The sequence below is a fragment of the Oncorhynchus masou genome, chromosome 30, assembly GCF_036934945.1.
Source record: "Oncorhynchus masou masou isolate Uvic2021 chromosome 30, UVic_Omas_1.1, whole genome shotgun sequence".
Taxonomy (NCBI): domain Eukaryota; kingdom Metazoa; phylum Chordata; class Actinopteri; order Salmoniformes; family Salmonidae; genus Oncorhynchus; species Oncorhynchus masou.
In genome coordinates, this window is record NC_088241.1 from 20,932,664 (window position 1) to 20,952,819 (window position 20,156).

At 42.4% G+C, this 20,156-nt stretch overlaps 1 protein-coding gene across 1 annotated transcript in view; it reads right to left on the reverse strand.

The window, feature by feature from the left end:
• LOC135522313 (thrombospondin type-1 domain-containing protein 7A-like) overlaps positions 1-20,156 on the reverse strand; it is a 106,943-nt gene that overhangs the window by 13,002 nt on the left and 73,785 nt on the right. The window contains exons 11-19 of the mRNA XM_064948449.1: positions 19,336-19,471; positions 18,169-18,272; positions 16,576-16,770; positions 15,914-16,180; positions 4,094-4,272; positions 3,461-3,466; positions 3,047-3,180; positions 2,661-2,814; positions 464-605 (exon numbers count right to left, since the gene is read on the reverse strand). Of these exons, the coding sequence (XP_064804521.1) occupies positions 464-605; positions 2,661-2,814; positions 3,047-3,180; positions 3,461-3,466; positions 4,094-4,272; positions 15,914-16,180; positions 16,576-16,770; positions 18,169-18,272; positions 19,336-19,471 (1,317 nt within the window). The remainder of the gene's footprint in view (positions 1-463; positions 606-2,660; positions 2,815-3,046; positions 3,181-3,460; positions 3,467-4,093; positions 4,273-15,913; positions 16,181-16,575; positions 16,771-18,168; positions 18,273-19,335; positions 19,472-20,156) is intronic.

The following is a 20,156-nucleotide window of genomic DNA, read 5'->3' on the forward strand; positions in this document are numbered from 1 at the left end:
AACTAGAACACTTTTAGGCCCAGTGAAGTCAAAAACATGATTTCCCTGTGTTTTATATATATTTCCACCATATGAGGTTGGAATAATACTAGGAAATTGTGAAAATGATGATAATGCCCCTTTAGTGTAAGAGCTGTTTGAAAAGACCACCTGACATTTTCTGCTTGTTTTGGTGGGATGGAGTCACCAGGTGGTTAATAAGTTAATATATACCAAGACATTGTTCATGCTAAGAAGCTAGTTTTGTTTCTTTTTGAGCATTTTGATTGAAAACAGTCACATTAAGGTACTTAATTGTTACCCAGAAATGATTTGATATTGAGGTAAAAACGGCTGCATTGGGGCCTTTAAGTAACAGTGTAAGTAGATAGCCACTGATGAGGGAAAGTAGCTACTTATAGACAAACTAAATGGAAGATGTCAAAGTGAGATGTTCTGCGATTCATTTTTTATTTTTTTTTACCTGTGATGTTGTAGAAATAGTGAAAGCAGTTCAGGTTCAGACGACATGGCTCCTTCTCTGTGGTGTCCGGACATTGTCTCCCTTCTCCAGGTGACCGGATGGCGTAGGCTGTCCGTTTCCTGCTGTTGTTGTAACTGCATGGCTGAAAGGTAGGCACACTTTCACGTCAACATGGAGGGATTGAGCAAAAAGGAGGGAGGGTTCTGCATTTTTCTTATAGCTTAAATTATATACAAGTCCATATTGCAGCAAGTGATAAGAATTCTACGTAGACTGATCACTGAGCTGGAACTTAAGCCCCTTTTTCAACGGAGAGCCCTTGCCACCGTGATGTCCATATTTATTGAACATAAAAGTCGATTCAACTGTGTGAATTTGAATTGAATTTGAATTTATTTCCCAGTTCTTTCTCCATATTTAATTGTCCTAAATAAAAGTGGATTCAAATTCCATGTTCTGATGTCATGCCATTCCCAATTCCCAGGGCTGCCAACTTTTCCATATCCTCTCTACTGGCATTCCTGGAATATGTCATTCTTAGGAATTGTGTGGAAAAATGTTGAGGATGCTTCTCAAATAGATTTTCCATCCTAACATTCCTTCCATTCCATGTACACAGTGTGAGAGTGGGAAAAACACTGCCTCTGGAATATCTCCATCGCTGTAATGTTTTATTCCTCATGAATAAAACATGGAACAAGTCCCACTGGTACCAACGCGACTCCATGTTGAGATTGGAATTGTGGGAAGTCAGCATGTCAAGCACTTAAAGAGAATGGGGTGTGATTAACAATGGCTGGTGCCCTTTCAGGAAAACAGCAGGTGACGTCAAAATAGTTCAATCGCTCTTTTACAACCAATGAAATGTGTCAGAGGGGGAGGAGTGGACAAAGGCAGTATCCTGTTACTGCGGTTAACTAGTGGACTACTGGATGCCTCACAAGTCCTCAACTGGCCGCTTCATTAAATAGTACCAGCAAAACACCAGTCTCAACGTCAACAGTGAAGAGGCAATTACGGGATGCTGGCCTTCTTAGGCCCTAAAGCAAGGATATGCATATTCTTGGTACCATTTCAAAGGAAACACTTTTAAGTTTTAAGTTATTTTGTATTTTTTTGTACCATCATCTTAGAAATGCAAGAGAAAAGCCATGATGTATTATTCCAGCCCAGGTGCAATTTAGTCATTGGCCACTAGATGGCATCAGTGTTCGTGCAAATCCAATGATCCAATGAACCATTGCATTACTGTTCCAAATTTTGTATCAAGACTGCCTAAATGTGCCTGATTTGTTTATTAATAACTTTTCATGTTCAAAATTGTGCACTCTCCTAAAACAATAGTTTGGTATTCTTTCACTGTAATAGCTACTGTAAATTGGACAGTGCAGATTAACAAGAATTTAAGCTTTCTGCCAGTATCAGATATGTCTATGTCCTTTTCTTGTTACTTACAACCTCATGCTAATTGCATTAGCCTATGTTAGCTCAACCTTCCAGTGGAAGGGACACCGATCCCGAAGATCCATAATTGTAAAATAGTTTTCTAATGATCAATTAGCCTTTTAAAATGATAAACTTGGATTACACAACGTGCCATTGGAACACAGAAGTGATGGTTGCTGATAATGGGCCTCTGTTCGCCTATGTAGATATTCCATAAAGAATCTGTTGTTTCCAGTTACACTAGTCATTTACAACATTAACAATGTCTACACTGTATTTCTGATCAATTTGATGTTATTTTAATGGACAAAAAATGTGATTTAATTTCAAAAAACAAGGACGTTTCTAAGTGACCCCAAACTTTTGAACGGTAGTGTATTTCTTTTTTATTCTTTTTCTGCTTCCGGGGTGGAAGAAATATTATACTGTGAAAGATTCACAATCCATTTATACTAAGACAAACAAACTCCTTATGTTAGGTTCCAGTCTCTTTCAAAAAGTGAGAAATGGGTATCAGTTTCAATCCCAGGACTTCCATATCATAGAATCAGTGGGTGAATTGAAAAAAATATCCTACAGATCCAAGGTCAGTTCTTACCACAGAAATGTACTAGTGGTTCTTAGCAGGCTGCAGCAACTCCAGAGAGGCCAACAATTTTGTACATATCCAGGATTCCTCTTACCACAGCCATCACATACACATCATACATACATGAATAAAGATGACTGGTCTCAGACCAGTTATTCTTACCAGGCTGCAGCGGTTCCAGCTGCTCCAGTCAGAGAGGACACAGTCCTCGGGGCAGGGCAGCCGGCTTCCCCGCGTCCCCAAGGGCATGTCCTCCGGGTCACACAGGTAGTCCTCCACAGACTCAGATGGACCGTCAATAGTGTTCAGCATACACCTACGGGATTGGCCCAGAGATGTGTTCATATGACCTTACATAGTCAAAACGTTTTCCATTGAAATCAGCTGTCAATCAAATGCAACATATACAGCATATTTAAATGCATATGTTGAGGACCATGGATTTGTACTGTGTGTGACACAACGGTCTTCCTATGAGGGTGTAGAACATTGCTTGGGATGGTTTTATTTAGTGTAAAGTAGTGTGATGTAGTGAAATGGTATAGTACCTGACTTTGCGGGTCTGGACTCCCTCTCCACAGTTCTCCTTCAGGTCCAAGTTGCTGACCTTCCATACACTCCAGGGTTCAGCCACCCACACATACTGACTACAGTCACTAATACATGGCACAACCTCATACACCTGGGGGAAGGCACCAGGCAAGGGATTTGACATGAATATGTCTATGGTTATTACCTCCGTTATCATGGAGTTTGGGTGACAAGAATAGCCTCAATGATATCACTGTGTTGAGATGATTAAGATATCACCAGAGGTGCTTTGTTAGTGCTTAGGTCTATCCTTTTTGATCCTACCTCGCTACATCTATGAATATTCTGTACAGTATTATGCAGAAAAATAGATATTCTGTATGTGGGACATTGTTGACAATATGTATTCAAAATACTGTAAAGGGTCTTACCTGGGCCTATTGTGTTCATCCGTATCCAGTGTGCATTGTGGAATGAAAGTGGGATAGATTTTGTATAATTGGTATAAATGCAAATATTGAACTGCTACGATCAAACATTTGATTAATGTGACACTGGCAATAAAAGCCTCCTTCTGTGAAGTCCCCTTAAGAGAATTCAAACACTGAGAAACAGATCATCATGGCTTGAATTTAATCCACTTCTCTGAATCTATTTCTATTCATATTGAAGGTCAAATATTTCACTTCTCAAATCAGGAATCAGCCAGCTCACAGAGGCATTAGTGTGGATAGATCCATTTATGGCATCCATTCCTCTGGCTCTCTATTCTACCCAGCAAAAGCAATTTGGCAATCTAGAGAGAAAGTAACGGAGAGTAATGCAAACTGAATATTTTCATGAATATTTAATTTGTTTCTTTCTCCTATGTGTTTGTAATAATGTGTTTCTAACACAAAAACGTTTTTATTTATCACAAACAGTGCCTGAAAAAAACAATATTTATATTAGGAAAAAATGTCATCCACATTAGGAAGTCCCTCAGCTGTCAGACAAAATTCTTACAAGTAAACATGAACTCATTTCTACATTAGACAGTCTTGTGAGTGTTTCTCGTGCTGTACCTGGTTGATGTGGTCCAGTTTGGGGCAGGGTCGCCCACCGTTGTAGGGTTTCTCCCGGAGCCACTTGGAACGCACTTTGACCCCGCTACCACATGACTTGCTGCAGCGGGACCAGTTGGACCACTCGCTGAGCTTACAGTCTGATGGACAGGGGATGATGCATGCCTCCTCAATGTAGCCTGCATGCAGGAGAGAGAGAGTGGTGTGAGAAGGGCCAGGAAAAGACAGGGGCCCATAGAGGCCATCTGGGCCCTTCCTTTCCAAGGTATAGCATCTATTTTGGTCTGATTGCGATAAGGTTATGACATGGCATAAAACTTAATGGCATGTTCATGACATTTTCACGGAGGAATTACCCTCCGTGAAAATATGTTACCCTTTATAATAAACTTGTGTGTCTTGGAAATCGTATGTGCAACTTGGAGAAAATCCAAGGTGAAAATCCAAAATCTGTTATCACATGACCAGAAAACCGATACTAGCACCAACAACATGAGCAAATAATTACTCAACTGTTGATTCTCAGAGACTGTCGCTTCTGTGCTAAAACAATAGAGCTACACTCCAGGGTCTCATATGGAGCAGTTATATAAAGTCGGAAAATGCACTTGAGCAGTGGTTTGGGTCGACTGTAAGCTTGTTCATGTAATCTATGTTTCCTCAAGTGGCTGACAGGGTCATGACATGGTAACTGGGTCTGGCTGGCTTAAGCGTCTCACTCTGCTTATTACTCCTGTTCATCTGGATCCCTACATCCCCAAGCCCTGATATCCTGTGTCTGTCTCAACGAAACACACAGAGGTCGCAGGCTAATTCACTGGAAGAGGTTATCCATGTGAACCACTGGCTACATTTCAGTGCAGAACATCACGTTCCTTCTCTATGCTTTCACAAGACAGTTGTTAATGAACTGGAATGTGCAGTTTTTCCGTATACGTGTGAGGGCTGGGTCTGAACTGAAGCTTCAGGGTTGAAGGCCTGAGGCTGTACTATCGTGTAACGACATTTCCCTGTGGCCCCATCCAGATTTAATTGGAAAACATCTAAATCAACGAAGTGAACACGCAAGGAGACACAATGAAGTGTTTGTGCATGAAATTCACTTTTTTGACAACATTCTGTCTTCCTGAAGACTCTCGAGGTGCTGGATGTGTGATTGATTGGAAGCCCTGGCTACTAAACTGCAACCATTGTCAGCAGTATTTAACCCTGGAATCCTGTTCAAACATAGGAGTGATGGGACAGATCATGTGACAGGAAGACAGGAAGACCACGTGACAGGAAGACAGGAAGACCACGTGACAGGAAGACCATGTGACAGGAAGACAGGAAGACCATGTGACAGGAAGACCACGTGACAGGAAGACCATGTGACAGGAAGACAGGAAGACCACGTGACAGGAAGACCACGTGACAGGAAGACCACGTGACAGGAAGACCATGTGACAGGAAGACAGGAAGACCACGTGACAGCAAGACCATGTCACAGGAAGACCACGTGACAGGAAGACCATGTGACAGGAAGACCACGTGACAGGAAGACAGGAAGACCACGTGACAGGAAGACCATGTGACAGGAAGACAGGAAGACCTTGTGACAGGAAGACCACGTGACAGGAAGACCATGTGACAGGAAGACAGGAAGACCACGTGACAGGAAGACCACGTGACAGGAAGACCACATGACAGGAAGACAATGTGACAGGAAGACAGGAAGACCACGTGACAGGAAGACCACGTGACAGGAAGACCACGTGACAGGAAGACCACGTGACAGGAAGACCATGTGACAGGAAGACAGGAAGACCACGTGACAGGAAGACCACGTGACAGGAAGACCACGTGACAGGAAGACCACGTGACAGGAAGACCGCGTGACAGGAAGACCACGTGACAGGAAGACAGGAAGACCACGTGACAGGAAGACCACGTGACAGGAAGACCACGTGACAGGAAGACCACGTGACAGGAAGACAGGAAGACCACGTGACAGGAAGACCACGTGACAGGAAGACCACGTGACAGGAAGACCACGTGACAGGAAGACCACGTGACAGGAAGACAGGAAGACCACGTGACAGGAAGACCACGTGACAGGAAGACCACGTGACAGGAAGACCATGTGACAGGAAGACAGGAAGACCACGTGACAGGAAGACCACGTGACAGGAAGACCACGTGACAGGAAGACCACGTGACAGGAAGACCATGTGACAGGAAGACAGGAAGACCGCGTGACAGGAAGACCGCGTGACAGGAAGACCGCGTGACAGGAAGACAGGAAGACCACGTGACAGGAAGACAGGAAGACCACGTGACAGGAAGACCACGTGACAGGAAGACCACGTGACAGGAAGACCACGTGACAGGAAGACCACGTGACAGGAAGACCGCGTGACAGGAAGACCATGTGACAGGAAGACCACGTGACAGGAAGACCATGTGACAGGAAGACAGGAAGACCACGTGACAGGAAGACAGGAAGACCACGTGACAGGAAGACCATGTGACAGGAAGACAGGAAGACCACGTGACAGGAAGACAGGAAGACCACGTGACAGGAAGACAGGAAGACCACGTGACAGGAAGACCATGTGACAGGAAGACAGGAAGACCACGTGACAGGAAGACAGGAAGACCACGTGACAGGAAGACAGGAAGACCACGTGACAGGAAGACAGGAAGACCATGTGGCAGGGAAAGAAGCCTCTCCGATCCCAACAAGGGTGACCCTAGTGGCACGTCTTACTGTCATGTGACATCCCATACACCAGTGGAGGCTGCTGGGAGGAGCTATAGGAGGACAGGCTCATTTTAATGGCTGGAATGGATGAATGGAACGCTATCAAACACATCAAATCTATATGGAAACCACATGTTTGAGTCCAGTCCATTTATTCCATTTCACAATGTAATTGGGACAATCTTTTAATGTTGCACACCTTTCAGTTGTCTCATTAAACACTTTCAATATTTCTATGTGAATTTCTCTAATTTCTAGTTGGTTAGAGCTATTGACATTTTAAAATATTGTAACATACACACTGTGTGATCTAGTGATGGTCCCTAACTGGCCCCTTACGGATAACAAATGTCAAACCAAATTGACCATGGGCATTACGATGGGTCACGAGCAGCTACGCGTTCCTGAGTTGATGATTACTTGGGTGCTGCCGGCTGTGGGCAGGATTGAAATAAACCCAACCCAAGGAAAACGTAAACGCTGTGTGTCTGCAGGGGTGTGGTAGAATGGGAGGATATGAAGTGGGAGAAACACTGCATACTGTATCACATTTCTTGAGGGATCCATAGAATGGATGTGTTGCTGTTTAATCAGAACTTTTCTGTTCCACAGCACAGCTTAGATTTAGCACAACCCATTGCGTTCACCAGATTTTTTTCGCTGCATAATTTCAGCAGTTTGGAAGTGGCCCAATCATCTCTTAATACCATGACAGCCCCTCCTCCTCCCACTACATTAACTAACCCTAATCCTCAACAGCACTCTGCTGCTCATGTAGAGAAGTTCACTAGCCCTTACAAATATGTCGGCCCCCAATCGCCTCCAACTAAACCACATCACCACCACAACCTCGCACAATGTTAGAGGTTACTGGTCCTTACCAACATGTCAGCCTTACTACAAGCCTTCACCTGTAGCGCAGATTCCCACAGTGACCTCACTCCCTCTTAACTACCCAATTCCTGTCAAGCCAAGGCCAAGCCTCTCAGAGCCATCCCCCCATAGTATATAATCATAGAAAAGGGCATGGCCGAGTTACAAAGTACAGAATCCATACTAGGAACGTTGTCAAGGTGAGGCGTGAGGAGGAAGGAGGAGGAAGGAGGAGGAAGGTTCCTAATCTGGATTCTGTACACATGGTCACTAGTCAGTATCCCAACCAACACCTCTTAACCCACCATGGAGACTTGAACAATTCACATGTGAAACGTTAACCCAAAAAGAATGGGGAAAACTCCAAAGACTCCAACAAATCAGCAGTAGATGATCTTGTTTCGTTAAAGCATCACCGCTTGAGTCCAAGACTTTTAAACAGGTGAACCGTAAAAGGACTTTGTATGTCGTCGCGGTGAGCAACACAGCCTTTTAGCGTTAATCCTCGCCTCTATTGATATCTGGTGAGAATAGAGATAACTACATTCGATGATCTCTATCACAGCCTGGGGAAATATGTCACCCTACACACAGTGATGGAGAGGACAGTGTTTCCTCTTCTATTAATAGTAACCCTGATGATGGGAGGAAGACAGAGGGAGATAGAGAGGGAGAGAGAGCAAGAGATATAGAGAGAGAAAAAGAGAAAGGGAGATGACCACTGTAACTGACCCAAATATAAGGAAAGATTTGACTATGTACAGACTCAGTGAGCATAGCCTTGCTATTGAGAAAGGCCACCGTGGGCAGACCTGGCTCTCCAGAGAAGACAGGCTATGTGCACACTGCCCACAAAATTAGGTGGAAACTGAGCTGCACTTCCTCACCTCCTGCCCAATGTATGACCATATTAGAGACACATATTTCCCTCAGATAACACAGATCTTCAAAGAATTTGAAAACTCCCAGATTTTGATAAACTCCCATATCTACTTGATGTAATACCACAGTGTGCCATCACAGCAGCAATATTTGTGACCTGTTGCCACGAGAAAAGGTCAACCAGTGAAGAACAAACACCACTGTAAATACAACCCATATTTATGCTTATTTATTTTCCCTTTTGTACTTTAACCATTTGTACATCACTACAACACTATATATATATATACATAATATGACATTTGCAATGTCTTTATTCTTTTGGAACTTCTGTGAGTGTAATATTTAATGTTCATTTGTATTGTTTATTTCACTTTTGTATATTATCTACTTCCAGTCTGCTCCAGCCCAGGTCAACTTACCAGCCTCCCAGTCTGCTCCAGCCCAGGTCAACTTACCAGCCTCCCAGTCTGCTCCAGCCCAGGTCAACCTACCAGCATCCCAGTCTGCTCCAGCCCAGGTCAACTTACCAGCATCCCAGTCTGCTCCAGCCCAGGTCAACTTACCAGCATCCCAGTCTGCTCCAGCCCAGGTCAACTTACCAGCATCCCAGTCTGCTCCAGCCCAGGTCAACTTACCAGCATCCCAGTCTCCTCCAGCCCAGGTCAACTTACCAGCATCCCAGTCTGCTCCAGCCCAGGTCAACTTACCAGCATCCCAGTCTGCTCCAGCCCAGGTCAACTTACCAGCATCCCAGTCTGCTCCAGCCCAGGTCAACTTACCAGCATCCCAGTCTGCTACAGCCCAGGTCAATTTACCAGCCTCCCAATCTGCTCCAGCCCAGGTCAACCTACCAGCCTCCCAATCTGCTCCAGCCCAGGTCAACCTACCATCCTCTCAGTCTGCTCCAGCCCAGGTCAACCTACCATCCTCTCAGTCTGCTCCAGCCCAGGTCAACCTACCAGCCTCCCAATCTGCTCCAGCCCAGGTCAACCTACCATCCTCTCAGTCTGCTCCAGCCCAGGTCAACTTACCAGCCTCCCAGTCTGTGCCACCCAGAAAATCACCCACAACTGCAATCCTAATTGATTCAAATGGGAAGTTCTTAGTCCAGGAAAGATTATTCCCTAGACACAATGTGTATAAGTTCTGGTGTCCTACAGCTGAGAGTGCAATGCAGCTACTCAGTCAGACCAAGATTGACACCCCTGACAACATCATCATCCACACTGGCACAAACGACCTTCATGCTAAAGGTGAAAATGTATCTGGGGCAGTGAGAAGAGTGGCAGAACTGGCACAGGCTATGTTCCCTACAACCAATATAGTTGTGTCCACCCTCCTACCAAGAAAAGACTTCCCAGGAAAGTTGATCGACAAAATAAATCAACAGATCACTGTGGACTGTGCCTCACTGCTCAACGTCAGAACGGCTCACCACCCCACTCTGACATGTCAACACTTATATGATAATGTACATCTTGATCAGGACAGTATCAGAACCTTTGCCAAGGACCTAAAAGATGCAACACTTGGCAGGGACCCACACACCCATCACCCCAGCAACAAAGGTCCCCCGCCCCACCATCTGAAACAACAGTACCTCAACCATCCCGAGGAGAAAAGAGCTAGACACAGCTTATTACAGCACAGCTATACTAGACCAGGCCCACCACAGCACATATTTACCAGACCAGACCCGCCTCAGGACAGCACGACTAGAATCCCATCACAACACAGCTCTACTAGACCTGGCCCATCACAACATAGCTCTACTAGACCCAGCCCATCACAACAGAGCTCTACTAGACCCAGCCCATCACAACACAGCTCTACTAGACCCAGCCCATCACAACACAGCTCTACTAGACCCAGGTCATCACAACACAGCTCTACTAGACCCAGCCCATCACAACACAGCTCTGACCACTACTCCAGGGTCGGACAGAACACTGCCCTTCAGGGAAGTAGACCACATGACGCAGTCCACACCTTGTATCAGTCAGATCATCAGCCTACATATGCTGAGGTAACCTCTGGCAGAAGACCCTAGAACAATCAGAGATAGGAGAGGCGCCAACTACTGCAACTAATATGCAGACTACTGAGCTAGACAGTCCTTTAATTCACACACATACGTACGCGCACACGCACACACACACACAGGGTTGCAGATTGCATTGTACTTATTTTATGTGCAATCTTATTCCATTCTTATTAATTTGTTTACAACTATTCTTAATTTTATTGACACCGGTATTATAATAATAATTCTGTGTGATGGTGTGTGTGTGTATATATATATATGTGTGTCTGCGTGTGTGTGTGTGTGTGTGTGTGTGTGTGTGTGTGTGTGTGTGTGTGTGTGTATGTATGTATGTATGTATGTATGTATGTATGTGTATGTATGTGTATGTATATGTATATGTATATGTATATGTATATGTATATATATATATATATATATATATATATATATATATATATATATATGTATGTATGTGTATATGTATGTATGTGTATATATATATATATATATATATAGTACTATTTTTATTTGGTTTTTTTTCGATGTACTTTACTCAAACCAGTGAATATCACTTATTATAAATGAGATCATTAACTATCAGCTCTTGGAATATCCAGGGCCTATACTTCACATTTTGGTTATAAAACAACAAATCCAGAATTGCTTAAAAACATCAAGGGACAGGACATCATAATCCTACTGGAAACATGGTGTCGTGGAGACATAGATACTCAGTGTCCCTCGGGCTATAGAGAAAGTTTACTACCGTCAATCAAACATAAACATGTTAAACGGGGCCGAGACTCAGGTGGAATCATCATTTGGCATAAGCGGGACTTAGCGCTAGATGAAATGAAAAAAGGTACCTTCACATTTGGCTAAAACTTAACAAAGGTACAATCTATTGTGACAACGATGTATACATATGTGCAGCTTATGCTCCTCCTTCAGATTCATCATATTATGATGATCAGTTTTTTGACAATCTCCAGACAGAAATCATTGCATTTCAGGCACAGGGTAAAGTGCTTCTTTGTGGAGATTTCAATGCAAGAACAGGTTCTGAGCCTGACTACACTGATGCGGGAGGTAACCACCACATATTTGGACACCCCTCCTTATACAGTAGCCCTATTATAAATAATAGAAACAGTCCTGACCAAATACTGAACAAAAATGGAAAGGAGTTAGTACATCTCTGTCGAGCCTTAGGCCTGTACATGCTTAATGGTAGAATCAGAGGGGACTCTTTAGGTCAGTTTACTTACTGCTCAGCTCTTGGGACAAGTGTAGTCGATTATGCCATCACTGACATTGACCCCTCCTCCATTAGTGCATTCACTGTCAGACCACAGACACCCTTGTCAGATCACAGTCAGATCAACGTGTTTCTGAAGAAATTAACCGGCAATATTCATTCAAAAAAACAGCCCAATAAACTCTACAACATAAACCAATCATACAGATGGGCTCCAAACAGTGCAGAGAGATTCACTGAAACATTGAACTCAAATGAAATAATGAACTCTATACAGTTTTTCAATAACTCACGGTACCAAAACAATAAAGATGGTGTCAATTCAGCTACTCAAAACATCAACTGCATATTCCAAAAAGCAGCATCGAAAGCAAATTTGAGAAAACCAAAGAAATGCAACATCAGAAGCAAAAATCAAAATGTTTCTGACAAATGGTTTGATAATGAATGTGAAACAATTAGAAAACACTTGAGACAAATGTCAAACAAAAAACATAAGCAGCAAAACAACCCAGAGCTACGATATGAATACTTTGAAACTCTGAAACAGTATAAACAAACACTGAAACGCAAGAAATTTAATTATACCAACAGGACACTTGATGAAATTGAAAACGCAATTGACCAAAATCAGTTCTGGGACATGTGGAACAATTTAAGCACAACAAAGCCACAAGAATTAGCAATACAAGATGTAGGAATTTGGAAAACTTATTTTGATAATCTATACAAAAACATCCCACAAAAAGACTTGCAACAGAACCAATTAGAAATTAAAGAAAAATTGAACATCCTTGAATCAGTCATTAAAAACAACCAAAATCCATTAGATTACCCAATAACCCAACAAGAACTAAATGAAAAGCTAAAATCTATTAAATCAAAGAAGGCTTGTGGTCTAGACAACATCAGAAATGAAATGCTGAAAAACAGCACACCTGAGTTGCAAAATGCTGTGCTTAAATTGTTCAACATGGTTTTAACTTCTGGCTGCTTCCCTGATGTCTGGAACCAGGGGCTCATCTCCCCTATCCACAAAAGTGGAGACAAATCAGACCCTAATAATTACAGGGAATTTGCGTAAACAGTAACTTGGGAAAGATTTTCTGTAGCATTTTGAATTCAAGAATTCAAACCTTTCTTCAAGAAAAAATGTAATAAGTAAATGTCAAATTGGCTTTCTCCCTAACCATCGCACTACTGACCATATATACACCTTACACACACTAATTAATAAACACGTCCACCAAAAAAAAAGAGGGCAAAATCTTTGCTTGCTTTATTGACTTTAAAAAAGTATTTGATTCGATTTGGCACGAAGGGCTATTCTACAAAATTCTACAAAGTGGACTTGGTGGTAAGGTATATGACTTAATAAAATGTATGTACACAGAAAACAAGTGTGCAATAAAAATCAAAAACCAAAGAACAGAATTTTTTTCACAATGTCGAGGTGTGAGACAAGGCTGCAGTTTGAGTCCAAATCTTTTCAACATTTATATCAATGAATTAGCAGACATGTTGGACCAATCTCCAGCCCCAGGACTCACACTATTTGACACAGAGGTGAAATACCTGCTATATGCTGATGACGTGGTACTTCTATCACCAACCAAAGAAGGTCTTCAACAGAAAATTAATATTCTGGAGCAATATTGCCATAATTGGGCCCTGGCAGTAAATTTCCAAAAAACTAAAATCATGATTTTCCAAAAAAACCCAGATGTCAGAAACACAAATATAAATTCATCCTGAACAACACCTTAATTGAACACACAAAAAATTACACCTATCTTGGTCTGACCATATCTGCATCGGGAAACTTTAATATGGCAGTGAATGCACTCAAAGAAAAAGCCCGCAGAGCAATGTATGCAATAAAAATGAAATTATTCAAAATCAACATCCCAATTAGAATTTGGACTAAAATATTTGACAGTGTAATCCTACCAATAGCTCTTTATGGAAGTGAGGTTTGGGGGCCACTCAATAAACTGGACTTTAAAATGTGGGACAAACATCCAATTGAAGCCCTACATGCAGAATTCTGTCGGAAAATCCTACAAGTTCAGAGAAATACACCAACTAATGCATGTAGGGCAGAATTGGGCCGTTTTCCAGTAATAATGAAAATACAGAAAAGATCATTAAAATTTTGGCTACATCTGAATTCAAGTCCAAATTCAAGTCTGCAATTTAAATCACTTCAAACCCAAGAGCTGAGCCCAGAAACGAGCCCTCTCAGTCAGCTGGTGTTGGACCTCACCAACCAAGCTGACACCAGCACTGCTTCAAAAGAAAGAATTCCAATAAGCAAAATCATGAACCAATCAAAGGAATCATATTTACAACATTGGAAAAATGAAACAAAATCCCAAAGCCGACTAAATTGCTATCTGACCCTAAACAGAGAATATGAATTGGCTGATTATCTCTACTCTGTCAGAGATACGAAGCAGAGACAGATCCTTACCAAGTACAGGCTGAGTGACCACCGATTGGCAATAGAAACCGGCAGACATAAAAAGACATGGCTACCCAAAGAGGAGCGTGTATGTGGTCACTGCATAACAGGGGAGGTAGAGACAGAGATGCACTTTCTCCTTTACTGTGATAAATATTCCTCACAAAGAGATTCATTATTCACAGAAATTACTAAACATATTCCAAATTTTTACAAATTGAACCCAGAGGAAAAACTAAGAATACTCATGGGCAAAGGAGCAATGGCTCCTCTTGCAGCCAAATATGTATTTTCCTGTCATAGCCTGAGGGACACTGAATAATAACATCTGCATAGTAAGCAGTAACTTAATTGTTATTGCTATTATTGTTATTACTGTAATTATTATTATTTTTGTATTTAATTTTGTATTATTATTTACTACACTTTTATATTTTATATTTGCTATCATTTAGAATTTTGTTACAATGTATATTGTATACATTGTTGCTTTGGCAATATTGACACAATGTTTTTCATGCCAATAAAGCAGTTTGAATTTGAATTTGAATTTGAGAAAGAGAGAGGGAGAGAGTTAGAGATAGAAACAGAGAGAGAGAAAGAGAGAGAGGGATAGGGAAGTGATATTGGATGTGTTACGATACATACTGTAATGAGACGCTACGTGTAATCTCAGTTACAAAAACACATTATTCTAGAACACTATCAATAATTCCTTCCATAATAATATATACAGTATACCTTGTCCCACAAAACACACACACATTTTCTTTCCTAATATGTCCCAGTGTCGGGCTCCAGTCATACCCACTCCCAGGCTCTTACTAACGTATAACTGAATCTCTGAGTCATAGCTTGGGCTCTGTTCAGAAACGCATGACACTGATGTGTTCACTTCTCCATCTCGCTCTGTGCTACTGCTTATATCAGTGCATGTCTTCAAAATTCAACTATTCTAAAAGCAATTTGTCTGCATGTGTCAAATTAGAGATGGTATCTAGTGTTCCTTTGCGCTTCATGTTTTAAGAACATGGAGATAAGAGCGATTCAGATAAGAAAAGTTCAGACAGGAATGTTAGAGAAACGGAATCATGTCAAATTCAAAATAGTAAAAATAGTAATATTCATGAGAGTTCGAACTTCGAAAGTGGTGAAACAACTTCAATTCCAATACAGATATTGCAACGTTTTGTACACGCAGTGCTTACTGGATAACTGAAATCATCACTAGAGAGAAACCTAACAACCCAGTCGACCCACATCCCGCCCTTGGCATCAAACCAAGCACTGTAGCTGTGATTTGGGGCAGATTTGGTGCTGGCAGTCATTATCAGAGATCAGGGGTCATGGTTAACGGAGCAACGCATGATGCCATTAGGTTGCACTCTCTCTGTGTGTGTATTAGTGTGTGAGTATTAGTGTGTGTGTATTAGTGTGTGAGGGACTCAGGGGGGATTACAGCTAGTCAACTTCCCCCTGGGGGGTACACACACACACACACACACACACACACAAACACACACACACCCACACACACACAAACACACACACACCCAACAACTCCACCCCACCGTGGCTGTTGCATCGTGAGGTCTCCACCAGTCTGTTGTCCTGGTCGTAACACACCATGGCCTGGTAGCGGTAGCCCTGTCCACACTCCTTGATGTTCCCCTGGACCTTGGTAACCGGGAGACTCTCCACACGGTCTCCCCCAGCCAGGATGCAGTCGGACCAGTTGCCCAGGGGCTGGGCGTTGTACTTGTCACACGGGCAGTACTGGGTCTCGCTCAGAGGGTACATCTGGGTGTTCTTACACTTGTCCTTCTTCTTGCTTCTCCCTGGGGTGGAGAGAGGATAGGGGTTAGTAGGTAGGGAGTTTGTGTTTGTGTGTGTTTGCCTGCCTTCCTCTCTGTCATGTGCAATTTTAAAGCTGAACTCCATCCTGTCACTAGGCATTAATATGCATCATTATGTTCTCATTGAGTAACATGTAAATATTCCACATCCAGATTAATTGGACCAGACCTCGTTAAAATTCTCAGGTTGCTCCCCAGAACAAGAGACTTGATCTAATAGTTGCTAATGGCATCTATGCTGCACTCGAGCAGGCTACATGCTACTTACCCTTCTCGCAAGGTCATAGCGTAAACTGAATTAGTCATGCTGCTTATAAGCTATAGAACTTCCTTAATGGACTGCCACTGTGCAGTCCATTCCTCAGTCTATTCCTCACCTACAAGTAACCTCTTCCTGGTTCGGACCCCCACACAGTCAGCTGTGCAGGACGAGAACTTGGACCAGTTGGTGAGCTGGCAATCGTCCTGGCATGGAAGCTGGCACCGCTGAGTGATGGGGGGCATGGTGTTGGCAAACTTCAAACACTCTCCAATGTCTGCCTGCACTCCGTCCAGCTGGCGACAGGACACGGCTGTGGGGGGAATCAAAGGCACAGTGTCCCTTACAGGGTTGGTGGCCATTTTGTCTGGGTCACAGAGATTTAGCAGGAATGGAGACATTGATTGGTTCGGTAGGGTTGCAGAAAAGGAGTGCTATGTAATACAGGGTGGTTGTCAGTTGAACACAGCCTCAGGCAGACCGATTTTTTATACTGCCAGAATTATGGTAAAATATAAATAACAATCAATACAAGTTCAAAGTTAATATGTCAAATATGTTGTGTTTTGATTAAAGGGACATTACTGGAGATATTGCAATACGTGCTTTTCGTTATGCCGTAGACACACAAGATAAGATCATTTTTCTACCCCAAAGTAACCTACAAGCAGAGTTCTGCTCAAACTCCCTTGGGCCTCTGTTGACTCTATACGTTTGGATTGCTGTAGCCTGTTGATATGTGTGGGGTTGTTTGTGGTGGCGTGTGTGTTGACAATGAGTGTGACTGGCGGTCAGGAGTGTTCCATGTCCCTCCAGGTACACAGCAGTGAGGCGCTGTGATAAGCTGTGAGATGCCCCAGGGGTAAAGAGACACTGTGTCTCAGCATGTCTCAGAGAATGACAAACAGTGACCTGGATTCTTTAGAGCCCAGGGATGTTAACGTCTACTATCACAGGCTATGAGAGTCAGCCCAACACTACAGGAGGATTGTGGATATCAGATCGTTTGTGTGAAGAAAAGGAAATTGTAATGTGTCTCTTTCCATTTATGCATATTAGCACTTCACAAGTGGCCATTTACAACATTGCCACTGATAATAGTTTTCCATTGAAGCTATACAACAATGGAATTATTACGTGACCTGAAAAAAACAACACTTTTACAATACTTTGTAGTACAGCTTCTTTTATCTACGGAAGGCGAGCCATTCCTGTACGCAACTAAAAAGTATGCTTCAATATGCTGTCATGGTGTTTGCTTACAATTGAAACATATTTACAGGTTGTAGTCCTCCAGAGGGGGAATGTAGCAACTCTCCCAAATGAAGCTGTGATTAAAGCTGCATGAAAAGAGCCTAAGGTACCAGGGTACGAATAAACACCAACTGTCTCAAGCAAGGTGGATGCCTAGTCATGAACACATTGACATCCTAAATTCACTGAGGGATGACAAAATGGTGTCCTCAGTGCTGTGGGGAGTGTCAACCCCAGTTCACGTCTTCGTCTAAAGGGGGGGGATTTGACAAGTGGTTCAAGAAGCACAATTTGCCTCTCCTAACCTTGCCAAATCCATCTGTTTTCTCCTGGCTGAGATTCAGAGGCCACAAAGAATGTCAATTTCACTGTGGATGTTTAAATTGGATAGAAGAGAAAGTAATAGAAGGGGATTTGTGAAGAGAAAAAAAGAGACGGTTAAAGGATGTCATTTCACCTCTTGTTTGAAGACCTGGTCCACATGTCTCCTGAGCCCCTGGGCTGTCCTCCCTGATGTTCCATGGCACCAATTGACACCTTCTCCATTTGTGTGACTTCCACCTACAACAGAGGAAGTATTGTGATGATGATGATGATGATTGTGATAATGATAGTGATGTTGAACGTGATTATGATCATCAAGTCAATGTCAACATAATCATTCAAATCATCATATTCAACATGAACATTATCAGCAGACAGTAAAGGTAATTTGTGTATAATACCAATATACTTTACGAGTAAGTGTTGCTAACGATAGTAGCAATAGTATCACCATTGGTGTAATCATATCCATGTACAGTGATTTCCGAAGGTATTCATACCCCTTGACTTATACCACATGTTACATCCTGAATTCAGAATAGAGTACATTTTTTCTCTCACACATCTGCACACAATACCCCATAATGACAAAGTGAAAACATATTTGTAGATAGTTTTGTACATTTATTGAAAATGAAATGACAGAAATATCTCATTGACATAAGTATTCACACCCCAATACATGTCCGAATCACCTTAGGAAGCGATTACAGCTGTGAGTTTTCCTGGGTAAGTCTCTAAGAGCTTTGGACACCTGGATTGTACAATATTTGCACATGATTCTTTTTTTAAATATCCAGGCTCTGTCAAGTTGGTTGTTGATCATTGCTAGACAACAATTTTCAAGTCTTGCCATAGATTTTCTTGTACCCGATTTAAGTCAAAACTGTAACTTGGCCACTAAGGAGCATTCAATGTTGTCTTGGTAAGCAACCAGTGTATATTTGACCTTGTGTTTTAGGTTAATGTCTTCTTGCTGGGTCCATGCAACTTATTATGTGACTTGTTAAGCACATTTTTACTCATGAACTTATTTAGGCTTGCCATAACAAAGGGGTTGAATACTTATTGACTCAAGACATTTTAGCTTTTCATTTTTTATTCATTTGTAAAAATGTCTAAAAACACAATTCCACGTTGACATTTTGGGGTATCGTGTGTAGATCAGTGATGCACAGTCTAAATGCAATCCATTTTAAAATTCAGGCTGTAAAACAACAAAATATGGGAAAAGTCAAGGGTTATGAATACGTTCTGAAGGCACTGTATAACTGTCAGTAGTCTTGTTACTGTGCTGTACCTGTAACCAGGGCAGACTTTAGGAGCCTCGCAGTCCTTCTCCTCCTCCAGCACCTCAGGACAGTCTTGGCCCCCGTTGGCTGGCAGCTGGAGGATGACGCGGTTTCTTGACTGCTTCGTCTTCTGAATGTTACCAGCTGACAAAGCAAACGGAGCACATGGAGCATTCCTTTAACTCTATATGATAATTAGATTTTCAAACACCGGAAATGTGTCACAGTCCCCAAACCTGTCTGGCTCGGTGTTGGACTGTCTGCCACAGTGTACACCTCTCTCACTCAGGGAGAGTGAAGTAGAGCTAGAGCTAGGTCACAAGGTTATGTGACTTTCCCCCTCACTGCGGCGCTAGATAGAACTTTGTGGACTAACGTAGATTTCTGAGAAAAAAAATCTCTGTTCTTTCACAGAGAACACACTTTATTTGCGAAGCACATTGGATTGTGAGATAAATTTGGGTCAGGGGATCACAAGTCTTACCTTTTCTAAGATCTCTGCCAGGCAGGGAGGAAAACTCTACCCAGGACCTACTGTACATGCAACAACACACACACGAGGGGGAACTCCTCATGAACACTACACTGTCACCGGCAGTTTTCTAAATACATTAGGGCATCATCCTTTTACTATATTGTCAGAAGCATCATCAGACCTTGGACCTTCATATCCCTCTTTCGATGCATTTCTCTGGAAACCAAGCAGATGCCTGAGAAACATGGATACATGTCTAATTCTGATGTGAGACTGTGAGAGCTGATAGCTTTTATGAGCTCGAGAAATGTAGCAAACTTTCCTCCACCTTTTAGATAAGAAAACATCCGTCTA